This window comes from Brassica napus, unplaced genomic scaffold, assembly GCF_020379485.1.
Source record: "Brassica napus cultivar Da-Ae unplaced genomic scaffold, Da-Ae ScsIHWf_270;HRSCAF=446, whole genome shotgun sequence".
Classification (NCBI taxonomy): Eukaryota; Viridiplantae; Streptophyta; class Magnoliopsida; order Brassicales; family Brassicaceae; genus Brassica; species Brassica napus.
This window is the reverse complement of record NW_026015992.1, coordinates 291442-313656: the sequence shown is the minus strand read 5'-3', so window position 1 is coordinate 313656 and position 22215 is coordinate 291442. Positions and strand designations below refer to the sequence as shown.

The 22215-nt window shown below is 36.6% G+C and overlaps 4 protein-coding genes, 1 long non-coding RNA gene, 1 other non-coding gene and 1 pseudogene across 8 annotated transcripts; 1 reads left to right on the top strand and 6 right to left on the bottom strand.

Annotated features, from left to right (window-relative positions):
* Positions 1–157: 157 nt before the first annotated feature.
* On the bottom strand, positions 158–276 carry LOC125601989. Its single transcript, XR_007334527.1, has one exon. It is a non-coding gene; the product is annotated as a 5S ribosomal RNA (ribosomal RNA).
* A 2182-nt stretch (positions 277–2458) lies between these two features.
* On the bottom strand, positions 2459–3958 carry LOC125601979. Its single transcript, XR_007334524.1, has 3 exons — positions 3576–3958; positions 2650–3391; positions 2459–2566 (listed from the first exon to the last, which is right to left on the bottom strand). It is a non-coding gene; the product is annotated as an uncharacterized LOC125601979 (long non-coding RNA).
* Positions 3959–7618: 3660 nt separating this feature from the next.
* Positions 7619–8969, bottom strand: LOC106346751 (60S ribosomal protein L18a-like protein). Of its 2 annotated transcripts, none has more exons than XM_013786185.3 (5): positions 8818–8969; positions 8426–8479; positions 8220–8334; positions 8000–8117; positions 7619–7905 (listed from the first exon to the last, which is right to left on the bottom strand). In XM_013786185.3, exons 2-5 carry the CDS (start codon positions 8433–8435, stop codon positions 7843–7845), a joined length of 306 nt encoding a protein of 101 aa, XP_013641639.1. In that variant the 5' UTR covers positions 8436–8479; positions 8818–8969; the 3' UTR covers positions 7619–7842. The 2 variants fall into 2 exon arrangements, with proteins under 2 accessions (XP_013641639.1, XP_013641630.1); XM_013786176.3 differs by having other exon boundaries at positions 8765–8944.
* Positions 8970–9830: 861 nt separating this feature from the next.
* On the top strand, positions 9831–11977 carry LOC125601978 (eukaryotic initiation factor 4A-1). The gene is made up of 4 exons (XM_048773916.1): positions 9831–10018; positions 10355–10424; positions 10514–10617; positions 10708–11977. Exons 2-4 carry the CDS (start codon positions 10357–10359, stop codon positions 11772–11774), a joined length of 1239 nt encoding a protein of 412 aa, XP_048629873.1. The 5' UTR covers positions 9831–10018; positions 10355–10356; the 3' UTR covers positions 11775–11977.
* On the bottom strand, positions 11718–17239 carry LOC106346733 (annotated as a pseudogene).
* A 601-nt stretch (positions 17240–17840) lies between these two features.
* LOC125601977 (protein translation factor SUI1 homolog 2-like) lies at positions 17841–19465 on the bottom strand. The gene is made up of 5 exons (XM_048773915.1): positions 19237–19465; positions 18791–18871; positions 18453–18664; positions 18186–18239; positions 17841–18093 (listed from the first exon to the last, which is right to left on the bottom strand). Exons 2-5 carry the CDS (start codon positions 18825–18827, stop codon positions 18049–18051), a joined length of 348 nt encoding a protein of 115 aa, XP_048629872.1. The 5' UTR covers positions 18828–18871; positions 19237–19465; the 3' UTR covers positions 17841–18048.
* Positions 19466–19942: 477 nt separating this feature from the next.
* On the bottom strand, positions 19943–20877 carry LOC125601976 (mediator of RNA polymerase II transcription subunit 9-like). 2 transcript variants are annotated; one of them, XM_048773914.1, is made up of 5 exons: positions 20636–20877; positions 20525–20578; positions 20365–20436; positions 20220–20278; positions 19943–20125 (listed from the first exon to the last, which is right to left on the bottom strand). In XM_048773914.1, the coding sequence occupies exons 1-5, from the start codon at positions 20690–20692 to the stop codon at positions 20068–20070; spliced, it is 300 nt and encodes a 99-aa protein (XP_048629871.1). In that variant the 5' UTR covers positions 20693–20877; the 3' UTR covers positions 19943–20067. The 2 variants fall into 2 exon arrangements, with proteins under 2 accessions (XP_048629871.1, XP_048629870.1); XM_048773913.1 differs by having other exon boundaries at positions 20365–20439; positions 20636–20874.
* Between the last annotated feature and the right edge of the window lie 1338 nt (positions 20878–22215).

Sequence of the window (22215 nt, the reverse complement as noted above, 5' to 3'; positions counted from 1 at the left end):
TATAAACAATTTCAATAATTTCATAGATAATTAATATATCTATTTGAGAACAAATGATGTTTCATAATATATGTTTGTTTCACTTTATATTAGATTTTCAATTTATAATGAAATTTTATTTTATTATTATTTTTTTTTTTTTGTAACACTTTTAAAAGGGGTGCAACACGAGAACTTCCCGGGAGGTCACCCATCCTAGTACTACTCTCGCCCAAGCACGCTTAACTGCGGAGTTCTGATGGGATCCGGTGCATTAGTGCTGGTATGATCGCACCCAATGAAATTTTATTTAGTTATAGGATTTTATTAATTATCTTTTGTAATCATTTTACCATTTGTTAAACTTTGTATTATAACAAAATTATTTGTTGGAAATTTTGCTCAGGCTATTTGGAAATATTTTTTTACAGATTAATAGTTTTAAAAATTAATAAAATATTACAGTTTTAACTGAAGTTTACTTGTGTTTCACACCACATCATATCAAATAATTTACTTCGGATAAGGTAAGATGAACCAAAACGTATTTTAACCAAAATAACTTAAATGTAGCGTGGAGACGATCGTAGCGTTAATTAAGTTGGTGTTGTGTTAAGTTAAGAGAAGTTGGAAACTGGTTGGAACAATTTAATTAGAGGTTAATCATACTTTTTATAACTAAGATCTAGTCCTAATATTTAGTAGGGCTGGGAGAGTTGAGAGACACAGTCTCAAAATCTCTATTTTCTATAACATGTACCTTGTTTTTAGTTCTTTTTCTTTTTGCCAAGGTAAATCTTAGTTTGTTTAAAATTTTGTAAAGTTTCACAAACACTTTTTTTATGGAATTTCACTTATATGGCAAAAACAATATATCTTTCGTAATTTAAGAATATTATGCATAGTGACATCTATCTATTCTATTAATTTAGAGTCATGTTTTTATTTACTTAAAAAGTTATCATTTAAGTTTTGGAGTTATTCACATATATTAGAAATAAATATCTTTAATGATTTGGATCTTTTAGATATTACACTTTTTGGATCCATTTAAAACATATTTCATTAAAGATTATGTCCTTTGATGATTTGGACGTAATAATCAAACACAATGATAGAATAATTTATACATTTTACTAATATGTATTATTTGTTGTATATGTATTATTATTTGTTGTATAACATAATATTTTTTTTAATCTAATTTCTTTTATCGTAAATTAACACTAAGTTGTAAAATTCTATTTCAAGTATTTTTGTTCGTCTGATGTTGTTGCCATTGCTGTCAAAAACGGTACCTTCGCGTACATCAGTCATCTATATATCCTTAAAGCTTAGCTATATTTATTGATCATTTGCATTTGTATTATGTATATCACTTATTGTTATGTTTTTGTATGCGAGTTGTGAATAATTATTAGAAGCAGACATAAACATTTGTAATATATGAAAACGAACATATCATTTAATTGCATTGGAAAAATTCCCAAATCTAAATGAATTCTTAAGTATAGTATAGAAGAATAATTATTGTGATGTATTAGTTTTGAATTTATTTAGTATGAAATTCGTGCTCGAAAAAATTACTTGTAAAAATAACACTTGCTTATTGTAGTTTTTTGTTAGTAAAACTTTCTACTGAATGTAGTATTGAGAAATAACATGTGTCTGGTTCGAGACCATTAACAAATCTTGTGTGTTATTTCTGAACCAGACACTTAAAATACATTTAATATTCAAGATAACCAAAACTTCATTTCACCGTCTTACTAACATGTGTCTGGTTCGAGACCATCAACAAATCTTGTGTCTTGTGTTTTCAGTCGTTACCAAAAGATCATTTCCCATCAAATGCTTTGAAAAAAGTCTCCAGTACAGCACCCAAAACGTACCTAAACAAAGTGTAGTCATTAGAAAGACTTGGACATCATGTGAAGCTTAACAGAGCACAAGAAAGCAACGATTGTCACACTTAAGAACGTTCCCATGAAATTTTCCTTGAAAGGGCCCAGGATTTAAGCTAACAAAGCTCCATCAACTGCTTTGCCAAGAAAGAAGCATTATCCCGACCTCCCAGCCAAGAGCAGGAGAAATGAGATAATATGGTCCCCAACCCACCCCGACCAAGGAAGTCGTTACAAAATAAACTTGTATCTCAGTTTTTGAAAACACTCAAATTTGGTTAAATTCTTTAGTTTACATGTTGAGCAATACAAAGGATTGAATTTCTTTTGTATTATTATCAGATGGCATTAGCAAAAGAATCAAACATTTATTGTTCCTAGTTATACGTTTATAACGCTAAGGTAGGTTATTTGGTTACTGAAAATTTTGCTGAGAATAAAAAGAACAAAAGACTCTGGATGAATGCAACAAAAAAAAATGAAAGAAAGAAATGTTCTCTATCTATCCAAAAGGTAGTCACTCTTGTTGTCTTGGAGTTGCTCTCGGAGCTTTTGTTACATCAAATTTCTCAAACCACGGATCAGTTTGATGATATGAAGTTGTCTTTCTATTCCGATTGAGTTTGCTTCTTGTGGTTCTAGTAAACTACCAGTTCGTAGTTCGGGTCGAGAGCTTCAATGGCCTGTAGAGAGATTATAACATTGTGTAAAGAGTAAAGCTCCTTCAACAGGTTCTATAGAAGAAGAGTTGGTCCTAAATGTTTACCTGAAGCAGACTTCACACGCAGTGTATAATGGCTCTAGCGGAACCTGTATGGAGATAGTGAAGCCCTTTAGCGCATATCTCAAGCTTCTGTCTCCAGCTCAACCTAGGATTATCCGAGTCATACAGATGGTCTTTAAGCATTCCTTTTTTCATATACTCATACACAACGTTCATCTTACTTTCCTCATTGCAATACCTGATTAAAGAAACCAAATGCATGCGTCTGAACTGAGACAACATTTTGATCTATGTCCTGAATTTTTTTGATGTAAAGCTATATCGAGCTGATTACTATTTCTGTGTTAAAAAATTAAAAAAAAAGAAGACATTACATTCTGTGTTTGGAGATACTCACGGTCCAAAAAAGATTGATTCTGGTGAGATACCATGTAACAGAAAGCTTTCTTTCGTTGTTTGCTCTTTTATCTCAGGGACACTGCACTCAAAACAAAAGAGAACAGTTCGATCCAATTAATATTTTTAATATATTCAGTATTTTATCAGTGGAAGAGCAGAGAAGTTGGTTTCAAACCTTTGGATAAGGCACCAACGAAAGTGAAAGAAATTGTCGGTCAAGAAACGCACTAACAGATGGGTTACGTGAAAGTGGTCACCTGTGGGGAGATGTGATATAAGCATTTAGCTCAGACAGTGTTAACGTTCCGATCTTCTTAACACCACCATATTTTGTAGACGTTGAGGATGAACCTTCCTACCGAGACCAACCTTGTGGTGACCAACTCTGTATACGATTTATAACATGAAGAAATGTAAGTTATTTGCAGAGTAACAAAGGTTATAACTCCTTACTTTGTGAGACAACTTTGGCTGGCAATACTCTCATGGTCAAAAAAGAAATGTATTCCTGGAGTAGCATTTAGAAAAAAGTTGGCCTAAAATAACAGATGAGTGTTAGAAATGGTTACCTCCAACTAATTTAGGGTTGATATTGGTGGCTACAACAACCTTTGGTTCCACACCTGACATTACTAATTCCTCATCGATGAGCTCTGCGAGGTTGCCAAATACACTTATGCATGCGGGTCCGTCCCTGCAAAGTTGAGCATTCAGACAGTCGGACATTAACAATTAAATGACATTTTGCAACCCATAGCCTCCACCTTTCCACATATGAAAATATCAAAAGATACAGAGCAAAATGAATAAAAATTAATACCACTACACAAAGTTATAGACTTTTATCATGACATTCATCACATAATATATTTTTTTTTTAAAGTTTGATACAGAGAAACTAAGGGTTAAGAGAGAATGTTTTCCTATTCCAAACTTCTTCCTCTGTTCTGTACCAAAGACAAATAAAGTTGTATATATTAAATTGGATCCACAAAATTAGATATCTCAGAATAGCAGGAAGCAGTCAACAACACAGAGAATGAACATTTTCCCTAACCACACACAGACTTAATTAGTACTTCAGGGAAGCATGTTAACTAAACCTGAAGATGTAATCTAGATGTCATGTAAACGACGTAAGGTCAGACGACAACAACCAAACCGCTAAGGGGATCTATGTGAAGCAAGTAATGAGTTCAGGCTTCAGACATGAGGCGTCAAGTGGATTGGTATCTCGGTCTAAGTGGTCCTTATGCCCCGCACCTCCCCCAATGATATCTGCAGAGAAACATAAGGATTAATGGCAGATTTTAGAGGATGAAATTAATTATAGGTCAGGTAATGAAGTGTCTAACTGGCAATTCAGTGTTTGTGTTAGCCAGTGACAATAGCTGGTCGAAATTTACAAAACCTGAAGCTCTTTGTTGGGCTAGGGTTATTGCTAGCTGAGATATCGACGAAACTTGTTTGCTCTACGAATCTGATTGAAACAGGGGCATCAGCGAATCTGAAGTTTTGGATGCTCCTGGTGACATCAAAAACAGTTAGCTCATAAAAGGATCCTTGTTTGAGCAGGTGTTTGAATCTAGATGGTGAAGGATTGAAATAAAATCATGGATTAAAGTAACTTATAAGAGATTAAAGAGAATCAGATAATCTTCCCGTCAATCAGAACCATGTCAACACCTATGAACTTACCCCTTTTCTCTGCAATGACCTTCCTTCAATTCTGAAAATAGAATCTGGAAATTAACCATTCATTTTTGGATCTTTTCTGGAGAACTCTTGAAAAAACGTTAGCAGACAGAAGAACTATGAAACTCACTTGTGAAATTGATCGGAGAAAAGAGTCATTTAAGAAGAGGTAATGGGTTTCATTGATTCAACTCGACGTTACCTCGTAGAACCGAGGCGAAGAGGAAAAGGTACGGCTGAATCTGAAGTGATTGAGTTGCCATGTGGCGAAAAAAGCCCATATCTCCTAAATGACGTGGCTGCAGGAGGTGAGAAAAAACTCTCCTTTATAGTTATAGATGCCTCTTTTCTTATTTGGGCTAATTGGGCCTGACTTCTGATTCTTAATAATATAATCTAGGGCATTTTAATCTATATCCGAGTCCAAACCTGAATCAAAACTAAACCAAAGTAGCAAAATATCCGATTGAATTTCATATTCAAAAAATTTAGATACCCAAACCTGTATATATCAAAAATTCAAAACACTACCCAAATCATCCAAACTACATATCCTTAACATAAACCTACTCATCCTCCCTTCCTTGTAGCGAAACTCGTACATTCGGTTAAAATTTCTGATATTTATGATATCAGTTTCGAAAGCCAATCCAAAAGATATCATTCAAATAGATACTACAAAAGCCTACTTTCTTCAGCTCATTATCTCCATCCAAGACGAGGATGATGAAATTGTATGTTATTCATCTTCAAACATCTTTTTTGTTTGTGTTCGAGTAAAAAGATTCAGGAGTAGTAATGCATGGATGTTTTTAGGTTTGTTTCATGATCTAAGATTATAAATTATGAATTTTCGGTTTGATCATTTGTTTTTTAATAAATATGTAACTTTATGAAAATTACAAAAATTTGAACTGTCCTAAACCTGAACTATAAATATCTAAATCCAATATGAAGTGTAAAAATTACCCGGATTCTATATCCTATACTGAAATACCCAAAAACTTTCACAATTGATTTGATCACTTTCTTTTTAAATAGTTGTCTAGTAAGATTGGGAGACAGCCAGGCGAGTCGCTAAGTTTACATCAAATGGAAAGAAGAGAATATTGCGGTTAAAAACTTAAAAGTAATGAATCTCGGGGAGGGGGGGGGGGGAATTGAAGAGATAAACGAGTCAACAGCAATGAATCTCAGGAGAATAATTAATTAATTATAACAACTGATTGATTTGATCCCTCTTTTCTCGCGATATCAACAAATCGATGTGTATACGAGGATAGGTGGTGATCACATACGGTGCGGAAGATCGTATGATATATACTTAATTCGTCTTTTCTTATTTGGACTATTTGGACCTGACTTCTGATTCTTAATAATAGTAATCTAGGGTATTTTAACTGATACCCGAATCTAAACCTGAACCCGACCCAAAATCTCCGACCAAAAACTAAACGACCAAAATCTAAACCAAAGTAGCAAAATATCTTATCGAATTTTGTATTGAAAAAAATTAGATACCAACCCCGTATATATTGAAAATTTAAAACACTACTCGAATCATCCAAACATACATATACCTTAACATAAACCTACTCATCCTTCCTTCCTTGTAGCGAAACTCGTACATTCGGTTAAAATTTCTGATATTTATGATATCAGTTTCGAAAGCCAATCCAAAAGATATCATTCAAATAGATATTACAAAAGCCTACTTTCTTCAGCTCATCATCTCCATCCACGACGAGGGCGATGAAATTGCATGTTGTTCATCTTCAAACATCTTTTTTGTTTGTGTTCGAGTAAAAAGATTCAGGAGTAGTAATGCATGGATGTTTTTAGGTTTGTTTCATGATCTAAGATTATAAATTATGAATTTTCGGTTTGATCATTTGTTTTTTTTAAGAACTATGTAACTTTATGAAAATTACAAAAATTCGAACCGTCCTAAACCTAAACTATAAATATCTAAATCCAATATGAAATGTAAAAATTACCTGGATTCTATATCCTATACTGAAATACCGAAGAACTTTCACAATTTATTTGATCACTTTCTTTTTAAATAGTTGTCTAGTAAGGGCATCTCCATCCCTACTCCATTTTTTCCTCTAAAATGGAGTAAAAGTGAATATGGAGTAAGGAATGCTCCAACCCAACTCCATATCTCACTCCAAAATGAAATTTACTCCATAAATGGAGTAATCTCTTTTTTGTTTGTTCATCACCCCATTATGGAGTAGAAAATAGAATAGGGTTGGAGCAATTTTACTCCAATTTCACTTTTACTCCATTTTGAAGGAAAAAAAAGAGTTTTACATTGGAGATGCTCTAAGATTGGGAGACAGCCAGACGAGTCGCTAAGTTTACATCAAATGGAAAGAAGAGAATATTGCGGTTAAAAACTTAAAAGTAAGAACAAAAGTCTAAAAAGGTAAATTCTGTTAGAATCACATGCTAAAGACTGGCTTAATTAAATATTTATCAACTAAACTCTTCCGCATGATTTTTGAAAACAGAACACATTATCTGATACAAGTTTCATTCTCTTTCCACAAAGAAATGCCGAAACCATTTTGGGAGGGGATGAAAGTATTGAGGGTTTAACTATTATTTTGATACTTATCGATTAGACTGAATGAAGATTTTTGGTTTTCCACTCTTATCTTGGTCGATCACAAAGGCTTATACATTCTGCACTCTTTTGGATGTCATGTTCCTAAGGTTCATTCTTATGAAGTATTAATGATTAGACATAAAACATACAAATCTTCATCGTCAAAGTTCCTTTACTCCATTCTTTCTCCGTTCCACGTGGTTCGGTAAGAAAGAAGATTTTTAAAAAGGTCTTCGAACACGGAAGATAATAACCAGACAACCATCTAGGTACGTTTTTGTCTGGCTTAAGACTCTAATGTGAATAAAATAACATACAAGCCTGAAGCTATATAGATCTCTTCCAACAGTTAGGTATCACATTTTTGAACTTTTAATAAGCTGACAACAATCTATGTACAAGAACAAACCAAACTTTGAGTCTAAAAGGACTAGCGGGTATACCTTCTCTTCTTCATCAAAATATAATACTTTCACTTCTGGAAACAGACTTGAAGCTGTTTCTTTTGAAAACCCCAGAAAGAATTAGCGACACGAGAAAACAAGTACAAGAACAGTGATCACAAGTGCAACACTGAATATCAGAGCCTGCGCGATATAGGTAAATCCTCTTATAACACCGTTCGTTTCATTTTCATTGGAAGATAAAGAAAGGAGATCTGAGGAGGAGAGAGATACTCACAGCAATAGCAGAGGCAGCAAGACCAGATCGTTCCCGAGGATCTCTGCGGTAATAGTTTGTTAGATATAGAAATGTGGCAAAGTACCACGCAAACGGGAAGACGAATCCAACAAGAAACCTAACATTAAAAGAAGTCGTGGTCAAATGAAACTGCTGCTTTCAGCAAGACATGACAAAAAAAAGAAGAAGAGTGAGTGAGTGAGTGAGAAGAAAGACTGACGAGAGCCATCCGATTCCAAAACCAAAGCAAGGAAGAGGCTTATAGAAGAGTCCTCCTAACTCATTCTCCTCCTCATCACCATCACGGATCAGAATATACTTTTTTTCCTCTAAATCTGCTTCACAACATATTATTCCCGAGAGATTGATGATTATTCAATACTGACAAATTGAAAAGACAAAAAAAGATCACCGAAGCATACTTACTCTCATTCATGGCGAATGAATTATATATTTATTCTCGCCGATTAAACAAACTCCCTGTTACCAAGAAACCTCAACATCAAGAATCTACCAAGACATTACTGATGTAAGAAAGACAAAGCTGGTTCCTTTATCACACATATGTTTCTAAAAAAGCACTAAGCTGATTCCTTTGAATACCCAACATTTTTGAGGAATGTCGGGAGATTATGATTGATGATCCCAGTTACAAAAAAAACAACAACAACGAAATGACAATAAACCCTACAAGTCCGAGAGAAAGCAATCGAGAAAAAAAAGACGGAAAAATAAAATTTCCGAGGAAAATGAAAAGGAAATTACCAGAAAATTTGAAAAGCTCTTCAAGGGACGAACGATCGGGAGAGACTGATTACCTGCGAGATTCGTGACCGTGACCTTCGGAAAGAGAGATTCTTGCTTCTTCTTCTTTTCTTTGTGACATTTGTTTATTTGCTTCTCGGCATAGCTCCACATTTTACGTTTTTGTTCTTTTGCCACCGAAATAAAAACGGTTGTAAAATTTGGAAAAATAAATATAATATGAACATGTGCATAAACAAGATAAATACGCATATCTTAATTAACATATAAGAAATCATAAGAACAGGTCGCAATTAGATACCTTTCGATATTATTACAATCAAGTAAGACTTGATTTTAATACAATATCTAAATATAAAAATCAAAACCAAAAACAAAACAAAACAAAAAGCGTCTAGATATTTTGCATGTTGCTGGAATATATTTGTATCTTGTTATTACAAAAAAAAAAAGTTAAACTATTAATCACAAAATTTTAGTGTGAGATATTTAACATTTTTAGTAATTTATAGTCGTTTTAAAAAATTTAAAATATAACATATAAAAAAAAAATTTTGTTTATTATATGGTTGATGTGGTTGTTTAATATCTTTTAAAAATTTAAAACTAAATAAAAAGGAGCTAAGATACAAAAATTATTATCAAATATTTATTATTCATAATTATTTATTGTCATATATATACGTTAACCATATTAGACAATTTTGTAGCTTTTATTTAAGAAAAATGCGAAAATATTCTTTTGTACATTATTTATTAATTTAATAGTTACTTTAGTAAAAAAATATAATATAAGTTAAGTGAACCAATTTATTTATCTAAGAATTATGAATTTCATTTTCATGGTAATACGTGACTACAAAACAATGTTATAAAGTTTCTCAATTAATATATACGAGATTACGAATGAATGTGTTGTCAACAACTGTGTGATTCAATTCATAAAGGCATATCTCTCTTACACGAAATCATAAGACAGGTGGAGAAGTGAGAAAAAGAAAATTATGGGGTAAAATTGGAAATAGAAAAGAAGAGCAAATCGTAATAAGAGGAAACCGTAAGACCCTTGAACATAAATAAAAGGAACGGACAGGCTTACACGTTTACTACACATTCAGAGTCTCTCTCTACCTATCGCTTTTTATCTCTTTACTAATCGCTTCAGATCCGAGCTTGGAAGATTTCATTCAAGCTCTCTAAGAAAGTCTTTCACTTTTGTTCTCAATCTCTCTCCATCCTACTCAGTCTCCCAAGGTTCGCAAATCTTCTTCTACTTTCTCTCTGATTTTTTTGAGATTTGGATCTTCTTCTCTGTATTTAATCTCTTTACGATTGATTTGGCGATGGGTCGATTCTAGAGTTTTTCAATTTGATCTGCGTCGTCGTCCTAACATGGATCAATCAGTGGTTGAACCCATTAGCTTTGTTTATCTCCTTGTTGATTTTCAAAACTTACTAAATGCTTTTATGGATATATTTGGGATGGTATCTATATGATATTGGATGAACCCATTAGCTTTGTTTCTCTCCTGACATAAATTTTGTTGTCTTTTATATCTGAATGTGTGTTTGGGTGTGTGTTTGTTACAGTCATGGCAGGATCAGCACCTGAAGGCACCCAGTTCGATACTCGTCAGTTTGACCAGAGGCTCAATGAAGTGTATGTCTTTTAATAATAATAATACTTTGTCTTCTCTCTCTCTATGATTTTCCATATTTGGCTAATTGTTATTTCTTATTTTGGTGCAGCCTTGAGGGACAGGATGAGTTCTTCACCTCCTATGATGAGGTCCATGAGAGCTTTGATGCCATGGGTTTGCAAGAGAACCTTCTTAGGGGTATCTATGCCTATGGTATGTCATTAATATGAATCATCATAGTCACATCCTCTTAACTCTTGTCTTATACTTGGGGGCTTGATTGTTGTTTTTTTTTTGTTACAGGTTTTGAAAAGCCTTCTGCTATTCAGCAAAGAGGAATCGTTCCCTTCTGCAAGGGTCTTGATGTGATCCAGCAGGCTCAGTCTGGTACTGGCAAAACCGCCACTTTCTGCTCTGGTGTCTTGCAGCAGCTTGACTTCTCCCTCGTCCAGTGCCAGGCTCTCGTCTTGGCTCCCACCAGAGAGCTTGCTCAGCAGATCGAGAAGGTCATGCGTGCTCTCGGAGACTACCTTGGCGTCAAGGTCCATGCTTGTGTTGGTGGAACCAGTGTCCGTGAGGATCAGCGCATTCTCCAGGCCGGTGTTCACGTTGTGGTTGGAACTCCCGGTCGTGTCTTTGACATGCTCCGAAGACAGTCTCTTCGCTCTGACTCCATCAAGATGTTTGTCCTTGACGAAGCTGATGAGATGCTCTCCCGTGGTTTCAAGGATCAGATCTACGACATCTTCCAGCTTCTCCCACCAAAGATTCAGGTCGGAGTGTTCTCAGCTACGATGCCACCAGAGGCTCTCGAGATCACGAGGAAGTTCATGAGCAAACCGGTGAGAATCCTGGTGAAGCGCGACGAGCTCACGCTTGAGGGTATCAAGCAGTTCTACGTGAACGTGGAGAAGGAAGAGTGGAAGCTCGAAACTCTCTGCGACCTCTACGAGACCTTAGCCATCACTCAGAGCGTCATCTTCGTCAACACTCGCCGCAAGGTGGACTGGCTCACTGACAAAATGAGGAGCCGTGACCACACGGTGTCAGCCACTCACGGAGACATGGACCAGAACACGAGAGACATCATCATGAGAGAGTTCAGGTCTGGTTCCTCCCGTGTCCTCATCACGACGGATCTCTTGGCTCGTGGTATCGATGTGCAGCAAGTGTCTCTGGTCATCAACTTTGACCTCCCGACTCAGCCGGAGAATTACCTTCACCGTATCGGAAGAAGTGGAAGGTTTGGGAGGAAAGGTGTGGCAATTAACTTTGTGACGAAGGATGATGAGAGAATGCTTTTTGATATTCAGAAATTCTACAATGTTGTTGTTGAGGAGCTTCCCTCAAACGTCGCCGACCTGCTTTGAAGAAGAAGAAAAGAAAACCACTGTTGTTCGCCGTTGAAGAAGAAAAGGTTACTTGTTTTGCAAGCTTCTTATTTTGATTTTTGACCCATCTTTGTCTGTTCCTCTCTCTCTATCTACTCATCGATACCTCTCGTCTCATTTTCGAACATATATGTCTCATCTGAACATGTTTCTTCTTAATCGCATGATGCAATATTTATTTATTTTCTCGTCTGATACACAAAGTTTTTCGTAATAGGCGTCGATTAAGCTTTTAGTGGATATATAATTATTATATATGGGCTCGTTTAAAAAACAAAGTACAGTATACACAAACAATAAAAATAGATTATTAAATCAGTAATCACGTCTCTTTTTTTCCATTAGGATATTAGTGTACGCATACACAAACACAGTACAATTCTTTTCTAATTGTTCTAAATCATATAAACGATTTGAATAGTGAGAAAACAAAGAGTATAATTTTTTTTTATATATTTTCATCTATTTTGAAACCCACTCATAGAAAACAATGAGTTAAAACAAAACTTACTTGGGTATCAAATCATGTTTGAAGCTGTATCATTAGAAGAAGTCCCACTGATGACACTCAAAACCGAATGTTTCCTGTGAAGCTTGACTCTTAGCTGTCTTATCTTAGCATCGACCCTAGCCGTGAAACCAATCTTTGTCTTCTCTCTAGCCTTTGACTTCTCTCGTTTCCACATTCTCTCATCCTCCAAATCGATCCTGAAATGCTTGATCTCTTGTATAATATGATGGTCGAGAGGGTTCACTGATCTTTGGTACGAGATGTGAAACAAGTAAGGGAGTGTTGTGGCCGCTATGACCAGGAGGTTGGTGAGCCAGAAGATCGGTGCAGGCGCTAGAACCTCGATGAGCATGTGGAAGATGTTGCCAGAGAGTTTGGGTGGTAACATGCCGTAAAGGGCGAGGAAGATGTACCAAGCTCCTATGCTTCCCCAAATCATCACGTGTTGGATCCAAGTGAAGTGGCTCATGGTTAGAGCGATTTGAACGTTTACTGCCCAAATGATGCAAGTGAACATGGCCGTTCCCATGGCGTTCATGTCTGCGGTTTGGCCATCAGAGCGGAATGATTGGACGTGGAAGATTCCGAGGTTGAGTGTGAAGATGACTATGGATGCGTAAACTCCATTCCCATCCATCCGAGGATTCTGTACCAGTCGAAGAATAGGTTCTTGGGGCCTTGTTGATACAATGCAGGAAACTAGAAGGAGAAAAAGGCAATTAAATTAAATTAAATTAAATTAAATTAAATTAAGAAGGTTTGTTTTTTCCTAATGTGAAGATGATAACCTGTAAGCAGACATCAGAAGGAACATCTTGTTCAAAAACTCCGAGAGAAATGACAGGGAGAGAGGTTAGGACAACGTTGAAGAGTAATAAGTAGGAGTCGTTGAATATTGATTGACCAGAAAACCCGGTGAAGGCTTCGAAGTAGAAGAGAGTAAGGCCAAACGCTATGTTCTTGTAGAAGAAATAACAAATCTGTGACAAAGAAAAACAATTACCGATCAAGACACCATATAGATGTGGTCTAGTGATATATCTAATATATTACCATTTGGGCTATTCTCTTGTAACACCAATGTCCATGGACAACAAGTAGTCTCTCCAGAAACCGAAACTGGGCTATGGAGAAGTCACTTGCCATTACAGCCTGCAACAAAAAAACAGATATTATTTTTATCAAATTAAAAAAAAAACTTTTAAGCATGTTTCATTGTGTTGAAGAAAAGTTTAAGCACCTGCATGCCTTCAACGCCACTGATGCCGACACCAATATGAGCTTCTTGAATCATCCCAACATCATTTGCACCATCACCGATTGCTAAAGTTGTCTTCCCTGTTCCTTCTTTAGCTAGCCTTGTTACCTGAAAAATAAAATATCCAAGACAATGTCATGTTCTTGGATGCATTATGTTTCAAATGAGAAAAAAAGGTTTTAAAAACTGATGGGAGTTTTTTTCATACAAGTGCTTTTTGTTTAGGAGACACGCGACAGCAAATTACGGATGCACAGGCAACTGCAAGTGCAAGAAACTGATACTTGACATCATCCTTCAAAGCATAGGTAAGTGTCTTCCCATCAATGATCAAGGCAAACGCTGCATGTGGATCCTTTTCTATTTTGATCATCTGTGAGGCATTTGTGATCTGCATTAATATGTTCTGCTTTACAGCCTGCACATTAACGAACATTATTTTACATCAGATGCAAGATTCTACTGAGACACTGATGTAATTTTTTAATAGAATGGACATTATACATACAGCTTCAGAGTTCTGTGAAGACTCCTCTACATTGGTAAATGAAATGGCTATCTGCTTCATACCCTGTCGGAGTAAGCTGCAGGCATATCTGCATTGGCCAAACCAAATTATTTAAGTCCATTTAGTTTAAAGAAGTTATTTCCATAGTCTATTATGGTATGAGCAACAAAGAAGAACAAACCCTATGTTTATTGCTGTCTCCATCTTATCTCCAGTCAAAACCCATATCTTAAGACCAGCTTGGGCAAGATTATCTATGCATTGAGGCACCTGATCAAGTGAGCTGCTAACAGTAAGCTGAAAATGATTTCATTAATAATAAAAAAAAAATGAACTATGCTTCATACCCCTTTTTGAAGTTTGTCCTCTACAGCAGTAGCTCCAACAAGGATCAATTCCTTTTCCATCATATCTGATACCTTCTCCAGCAATTCATCTCTATCAGCTCCTACTGAAGTTTTAGCTTTGTGAAATTCACTGTTCCATGCCGCATACTCAGCTTCATCCAGCTTTCTATAACCGAGTGCCAATGTACGCAAACCAGCTTCACCATATTCATTCAAGTGCTTTGAAGTAGCTCCCAGGTAATCTTTTCCTTTCTTTGATAACCGGTCAAATATGATGCTGCAAAGAACTAAAGTTGCTTAGAATAAGAACTAATAATCAATATGGAACTGGCTTGAAGTTAAGCAGCCAAACCTGTCAGCGCCTTTACAGAGTAGAAGAATCTGCCCTTCCTCATCTCGGATAATGGCAGACATTCTTTTTCTTTTGCTAGTAAAGTCTAATAGATTTAATACTTTGTATTCTCTGCAAAATTACCACCACATGATTAGACATTTATACGGAGAGATCAGCTGATTAAGTTTAAGAGTCTGACCTATCAACTGGGTGGCCTGAAGGTGAGAACCGTTCAGCTATAAAAACACTTGACTGAGTTCTCTTAGTGAACTCAAAACCAAACTCCCTAGAAGCAACAAGGAAAGCAACTTCATCAGGAGACTCAGCTTCATAAGTACACTTCCCAGTATCTTCATCCACCTCAGGAATAGCAGTATGACAAACCGCCAGTATACGGAAAAACATCAAACGTCATCTGAATTAGGCTCATTCACCCAGTTGTCATCCATTAGACGCTTATCCTCAAAACTAAACCCCTTGATACCACTGGTCTTCTTCTGATCCTTCTCGTCGCTAGCAGTGATTACAGTCTCCAGCTCAAAATCCGACGACGTCTTGCTGGCAAGCTTCGTGTAGCGTTGTGTCCTGCCTTTACTCATAGGAAGGTTTGTAATGTCATCATCCTCGAGATCCATCTCCATCTGCTTTGCAGCAGCTAGCTCTACTTCGCTGGCACGGACACCGTAAGAAGTACCAGCAATCGAGCATTTAAGAAAGTCCATCTGGTTACACGTCAGCGTTCCCGTTTTATCAGAAAGGATGGTGTCAACTTGTCCCAGCTCTTCGTTTAAATTGGACGTGCGCGCCTCAGCTGGAGTCCCGCTCTCGCTATCATACATCTGCAAGTCGTGGTTGATGAAAGTCGCTTGCAGTACTTTCACCAACTCGATGGAGACGTAGAGCGAGATGGGAATCAAGTAGCCGTAAAGCAAGAGAGCAGTGATCAGATGGACAACCCAAGCGTACAAAGGATTCCTTGGGTTCGTTAAGCTCTCAGGCCTGTCTGGTCGCAAGTACCACCAATCCGCCATCACGAGTTTCGTCATCACGGCAAATCCTAGAGAGCTGATGACGGAGACGAACAAAAGAAGTCCAAAGAGAGTGTATATTATATAGTCCATTGTCTTCTCAATGCTGCTTCTCTTGGAAGGAGACTTTGTAGAGTTCTGCATAACCTTTGTGTCATGACCGGTGAAGACCACAACACCGTAGATATAACTCGTGTTCCTCAGCTTAGAATCTCTCAATAGAATCTGGTTAGGATCTAGTGGATAAACCTGTCCATCACACTCCAGATTCCCAACGAATGTATACAAGTTAGGATTCGGATCTTCGCATTTGATCGTTCCGGAGAAACTCTGAAAAGATTCATCTTTCTCGAAAGCCAAAGTAACGTCCAAACATCTCTTAACTTTCAAGTTAGTCTCTCCATCTAAGTTCATAGTCTCCACGTAACAGATCCCGTCCTCGTAGCTAGACGACAACAAGAACAAATCAGCTGGGAAAAACTCATCTTTCTCAACTCTCACCACATCTCCTACGCGGAGTTTCTTCCACGTCCTGCGACCAAATTCACCATTTCCTTTGTGAACGCTAGATTTTCTGGAGTTTACCCCAACGTCCTGCATAAACCTGCGCCAATCCTCCAGGGCCTCTTTACCCATACTAAGCCCAACGACGAAGACAAGAGGAGCGATCATGCTCCATTTGTTGAAAGGGGAGAGAGGGAAGACGGAGAGGATGGCAGCGACGAGGAAGTAGAAGTTGGCGACGCGGTGGAACTGCTCGTACAAGCATTTGGGCAAGAATGTGAGCATGTTGTACCTGGTGGTGGATACGTAGTTTGATCGGTACCTAAGGAGCTTGGTGAGGAGGTGGAGATGAGGCTGGTTGCAGTGGACGATGCGAGTGTAGCCTGGTCCGTTGATGACGTGAGGGCCTTGATCGTCGAGAGTTTTGGGTCTAAGGCATCTGAAGGTGTAGAAATGGCTTTTCCTGATTCTTGACCTAATTCTATGACGACGAGCCATTTCTTCAATATGTAAAAGACAAGCTTTTTTTTTAACTGTTGATGAAGAAATCCTCGATACTGCCAAAATGAACAAAACATGTTAGGTTAACGTCAGATAGGTTTGTTCCCAACAAAAACATAGGTTTATAATTGTTTCAAATAATCTCCGGCTCTGCTTAATGCTATATATATATCCCTAATCGGAGGCTATAAGATTATGAAATTAGGGTTATTTAATTGTTTGAAATTTCGATAGAAGATGACAATGGATGAAATTGCGTGAACATCACGTCATAGAGATCGGAGAAACTGCCGTGGCGAGATTTACCTGGACGCGGGAGGCTCGTTCATGATCAACACGAAGAAAGAAACGCGTTTCGAGAAAGAAAAAAAAAGGAAAAGAAAAAGCGTTGATCGTCGATGTGAGAAGAGGAAGGAGCGGTGGGAGAGAAAGAGATCGAAAATGTGGAAGGAAAAAGGAGAGGCTGCCCCCTCTTTTTCTTTTTTTTTTTCTCTTTCTCTCTAAAGACGGAAGAGAGGTTAACCTTTCTCTCTTCTCCTCCTTCACTCTCTCACACACTCTGCAACTCAAAAACCAACGTACGGTTTTTGTTTCCCTTCTCTGTTTCTCTCATTCAGCCTAGCTCCTCCTATTTATAATTTAGAAATTACCCACTTTCTTCATTATTTATTTATTAACTAAAAACACGAAATAAAATAAAGATGAGTGCATGATTTGTTTATTAGTAATTTACATCGTTTAGATTCATCGCAATTAGCACTGGAATTATTAAATTATCTTCTTTTGATTCTACAACAAATCAATACGACTCATGTCGAATATAACCAACAATTTTCTAGATTTTATTTATAAACTATGTCTAATGGAATATACACACACTGACTACTTGCTATATGACTCAGATCTTCCGTACTGACGATGCCTGCCTGACATACAAGTGAAACTACACGAGCAAATGGCTCTAAAAACGGTTATCTCCGTTTTGGTTTATACTGTAAATCTCTTCTAACGTCCGGATTAGTTTGGCTTTCTATTGCTTGCTAGTCATCTTAAATCACTCAATTTCACAAAGTTTTATTGATAATCTCACGCTACAAACGCAAATGAAAAGTTCATACATTTGTGTTACATTCGCTCATAAGCAAACCGTTAATTCTTTTTTTTTCTGACAATATATTTTATATGTATAAAACATTATTAATACATATATGTTTGTTCATACTGCCTTTGAGAAGCGCAAAGATGAAGTAGGTAGAATTTGCTCAAAAACCATGGATTTTGATGTTATCCTTCTTCACCAGACCAGCCTAGTTCAAACAAGATTCATAAGATCAGAATTCACCATCTTTTGCTATAATACAAACCTAATGTGGAAAAAAATAACAAAGAGGGAAATTACCTGGACAAGGAAGGTAGAGACGTTCTTCCTCTGATCACCTTGAAGCTGAATAACCTACAATTTATTAAAAAGATTCTCAAGTCATCATGATAAAAATATATCTAAAAGGTTCAATTTTCAAACCTAAATGTTTTTCTTTTAATGTGGGGTCAGATTTGCTCTTGCTACCAAAAGTATTAATCAGAGACTAGCATTCTTGATTACAAACAGCAAATATGCCTAGTAGCCAGATGTAATGAAAAAAAGGTTTTCAAGAAACACACAGACCTGTCCTAGTTCAGAGTCCTGGACGACAGTGCCATTGCAGCAGAATTCTTTCTTGAGGTCTTTGAGGATCTTGGTGTAGCTGTACTCTTTCTTAAGACCCTGGACAGTGGTCAGGCTTTTTCTACCGTTACGCTGCTGAACACGTATGTGCACGTATTCCTTTGTTCCAGCTCCAGCTCCAGCGTCCTCAGCATTTGCATCAGCAAAAGGATCTTTTATATATCATCACCAAAAAACATGATCAAATAAAATGAGCTTCCCAACAAGAAGAAAGTTACACAGTTATGTTCACAACAATATCAAGCATACAAAGGTGTTTAATTCAGTTGAGAATTTACCAAATGCAGTGGGGACTTGAACTTCAAGATCAGACATGAACCTCTTAGGGAGCAAACGAAACGACAAGAGGATGCTGAAGCCTGGACAATTAAGACAAGAGATTTCTTTTACATAACATGAAAGTGACAACTGGTGTCATTATCGTTGAAACAGATGTTTGAGATCATATTTAAAAACAAATAGTTACAAAAACATTTTCGGCAAAAGAAAAATCTCAATTACGTAAACATACAATTCTAAAAATCAAAATTTATAAAACAGGATATTCCTCGGATCTAAAATAGATTTCGATTTTTGGAGTAAAAAAATATAAAAAAAATAATCAAGCGGGACTGTTTTGGGGGTGAAGCGAAAACACGAAATATTATCCAGATCAGAACTGAGTATTGAAAAAGGAGCAGAAAGCAATAATTGAGTAGGAACAAAGAGAGAGAAGATGATTCACCTGGTTTGAAATTAGGGTTTCGATGATTTTGATTGTACGACGAGGTAAAGAAATAAAAACCCTAAATTCTTCGGATAAAGGCAGCAGCTTCTTGTCTGTCTGGGCGAAGAAGAGAAAATACGAGAGGAAGAGCTACAAAATAGATTTCTGTTTTTTTTTTTTAAATATAATTTTAATAAACAAAAAGCAGAAGAAATAAATAAAAAGTCGGACACGGCATTCGATTCCCTCCCCCACTCATCTAGTTGCGTCTTAAACTTAACTAGAAAATTTTTTTAAAAGAAGTTTTATATTGGGCCGTGATAAAGACCCACCTTGTTTTGGATTAACAAAGCCCAGCTTATTGAGCGTAGTTGAAGAAGCATTACGATCTGATAAGAGGAGGTTTTTGAATGCAAGGGAATGGGGTTTTCATTCTCTGCACGCACGCTTGACGCTCCTGTGCTCAGTCTTGCATGTCTCCGGTTACAATCCCTTGTTGCTCTGTTCTCAATCTATTCTAAAATCAATGGCTGGTTTAAAAGCTACCTGGCTGAGCTCCTTATCAACCAAGCTTCTTTCTACTTTCATGAATCTGCTCCGAAAGCTCGCGGAAGAAGTACAAGCTCACTCCAAGATTACAACAAACGGAGTAGGCAGAAGTGCCTGGTTCATCTTCATCGAGCTTATCTTCAACTGAAACCGTTTCCAGCAACACTAAAGAGAGGGGAGGGGGATATAGTGTCTTTTTAATTAAAAGGAAGTTATACAAGTGGTTTTGTACGTTGTGCACACAAAGACTTTGACTTTGTTTCAGTGTTGATGTAAAACAAAAGACACGATATAATCAAACTAAGGCTCCATCTTGAGAAGGTCTTCAATAGAATTCCTATATTCCACCATCAAGACCCTGACCAAAGATTTCAACAAGACAAAAGTGTAAGAAAAAGATCTTGATCAACTAAAGGATGATATGTTGCAACAGGTTTGCTTGCTTGCTTTACCTTCTTTCTTGAAGCAATTGCTCACTTTCTTCTAGATTTCTCTTTTGTCCATCAACAGTCTATTAAACAATACAAACATCGGTAGTAAATTCCCATAAGCCAAACTATATCAAGACCATACACTTTTGTCTCTGATCACTCTTACCATGGTTTTAGATCCTGAAATGGAATTCAAGAGCTGCTGGCACTTGTCAAAATGGCTGTTCAATTCAGTCACCTGCTGCATATTCCACAACCAGTCAAATTCAACATACACCAAGAACCCTAAGAAATTCACCTAAAGACTTATGGGTAACAAAACGAACCAGTGCATCATCTCGCGTTCCAGTTTCAATTGCATCTGTTAATTTCTCGACCAACTGCGAATACCACTGACATTAGATAATGAAAGGATTACGATGAAATCCATTTCTTACCGGATAGAGATGGAAATGAGAAACTAATGACTGTTGTTGCTGCGGTGTATGCATCATCGACTGGGACGTATGAACCACCGTCTGCGGGGGCGGAGACGATTGCAACGATGATTGCTGCGGCTGGAGGAGATTAATGACAATGGGCTGAGAACACGAAAGTACAAGCCCAACTAATTATGGGTGTCGCAGCTCATCAAACAAAGAAAAATATCGTTGTCACTAAAATATTTAAAGTTGTTGTTGAAGAATGAAGACGACAACATGAACGATAAGTTTATTACTTTTTGAATTAATCATTTCATTTTGTTAAATTTTTATTACTATGCAATAAACTTTATGTTTATGTTTTGTACATTATAACTTTTTCATACTTCTAAAAGAAAAATCTAGTTGTCGATAAGAGAGTCTGCATCCGGCTTGCAATATCCATAGGACATACATATATGCCTATGAGAAAGGGCTGTCAAGATGGCTGGCCTACACGATAGAGTTCAGACTAGTTTTTTTCCTTTTAACCAAAAACTTCGAAATAATGCAACAAGAAATGTAAAAATTGAATATATTGAACATTTTTCGATAAAAAAATCTGTTTTATGTGTAACAGTGTTTTTTTTTGTAGCATCTTCATACACAATTACAGACGCATGTGGTACAATCGCTTAAGTGAATATCTTTTGAGTAAAAGATATGTGAATAATGCGATATATCTATGCATTTTTATAAAAAAATCGTCATCTGACTTTGTGATCTGAACATAATTGTAACTCAAAAGAAAGTTGATAATGCTCGAACTCATATGAAAGAGGAGTTCGAAATGAAAAATCTCGGTAAGACAAAGTTTTGTCGTGTGCTCCAAATAGAGCATCTCCGAAAAAGAATATTTGTGCATTAATCAAATTATATGAAGAGGTTATTCAAATGTTTTATATGGATAAAACTACTCATTTGAGTACTCCAATGATAAATAGATCTTTCAATGTTAAAAGAGAAGTTGTTTTAAAAGACTATGGTAAGATCTTATATAAATAAGTACTTTGGAGATGCTAATGGTAATAAAGCATACGTGAACTTATATATCTTGCAAGTTGTATTTGATTAAATATACTTTTAGACACTAATGTTTTTGTAAGATACAACTCATTTCCTATTCATGGAAATTAGAATGGAGTCGAGAATATATCCGTTCTCTCCAAGTACAGTTGATTTATGGTTGATTTATTATAGAAAACCCGAGTTTGGTATGGTTGGTTTTTGCAGATGCGAGATACTTATCAGATCCTCATAAGGTTCGATCGCAAACCGGCTATGTTTCTACAATTGGTGGAACCGCGATCTCTTGGTGGTCCCATAAACAAACTCTGGTTGCGACATCTTCGAATCATGCAGAAACTATTGCGCTTCACAAAGCATGTCGAGAATGTATGTAACTTGGGTCAATGAGTCACCACATACAATAATCAAATGGAATAGTTAACGAGAAAGAGCCGGCGAAAATATTTGAAGACAATTCGACGTATGTCGCTCAACTCAAACAAAAATTTATCAAGAGTGACATTCCTCCAAGATTTTTCTCGTATAAA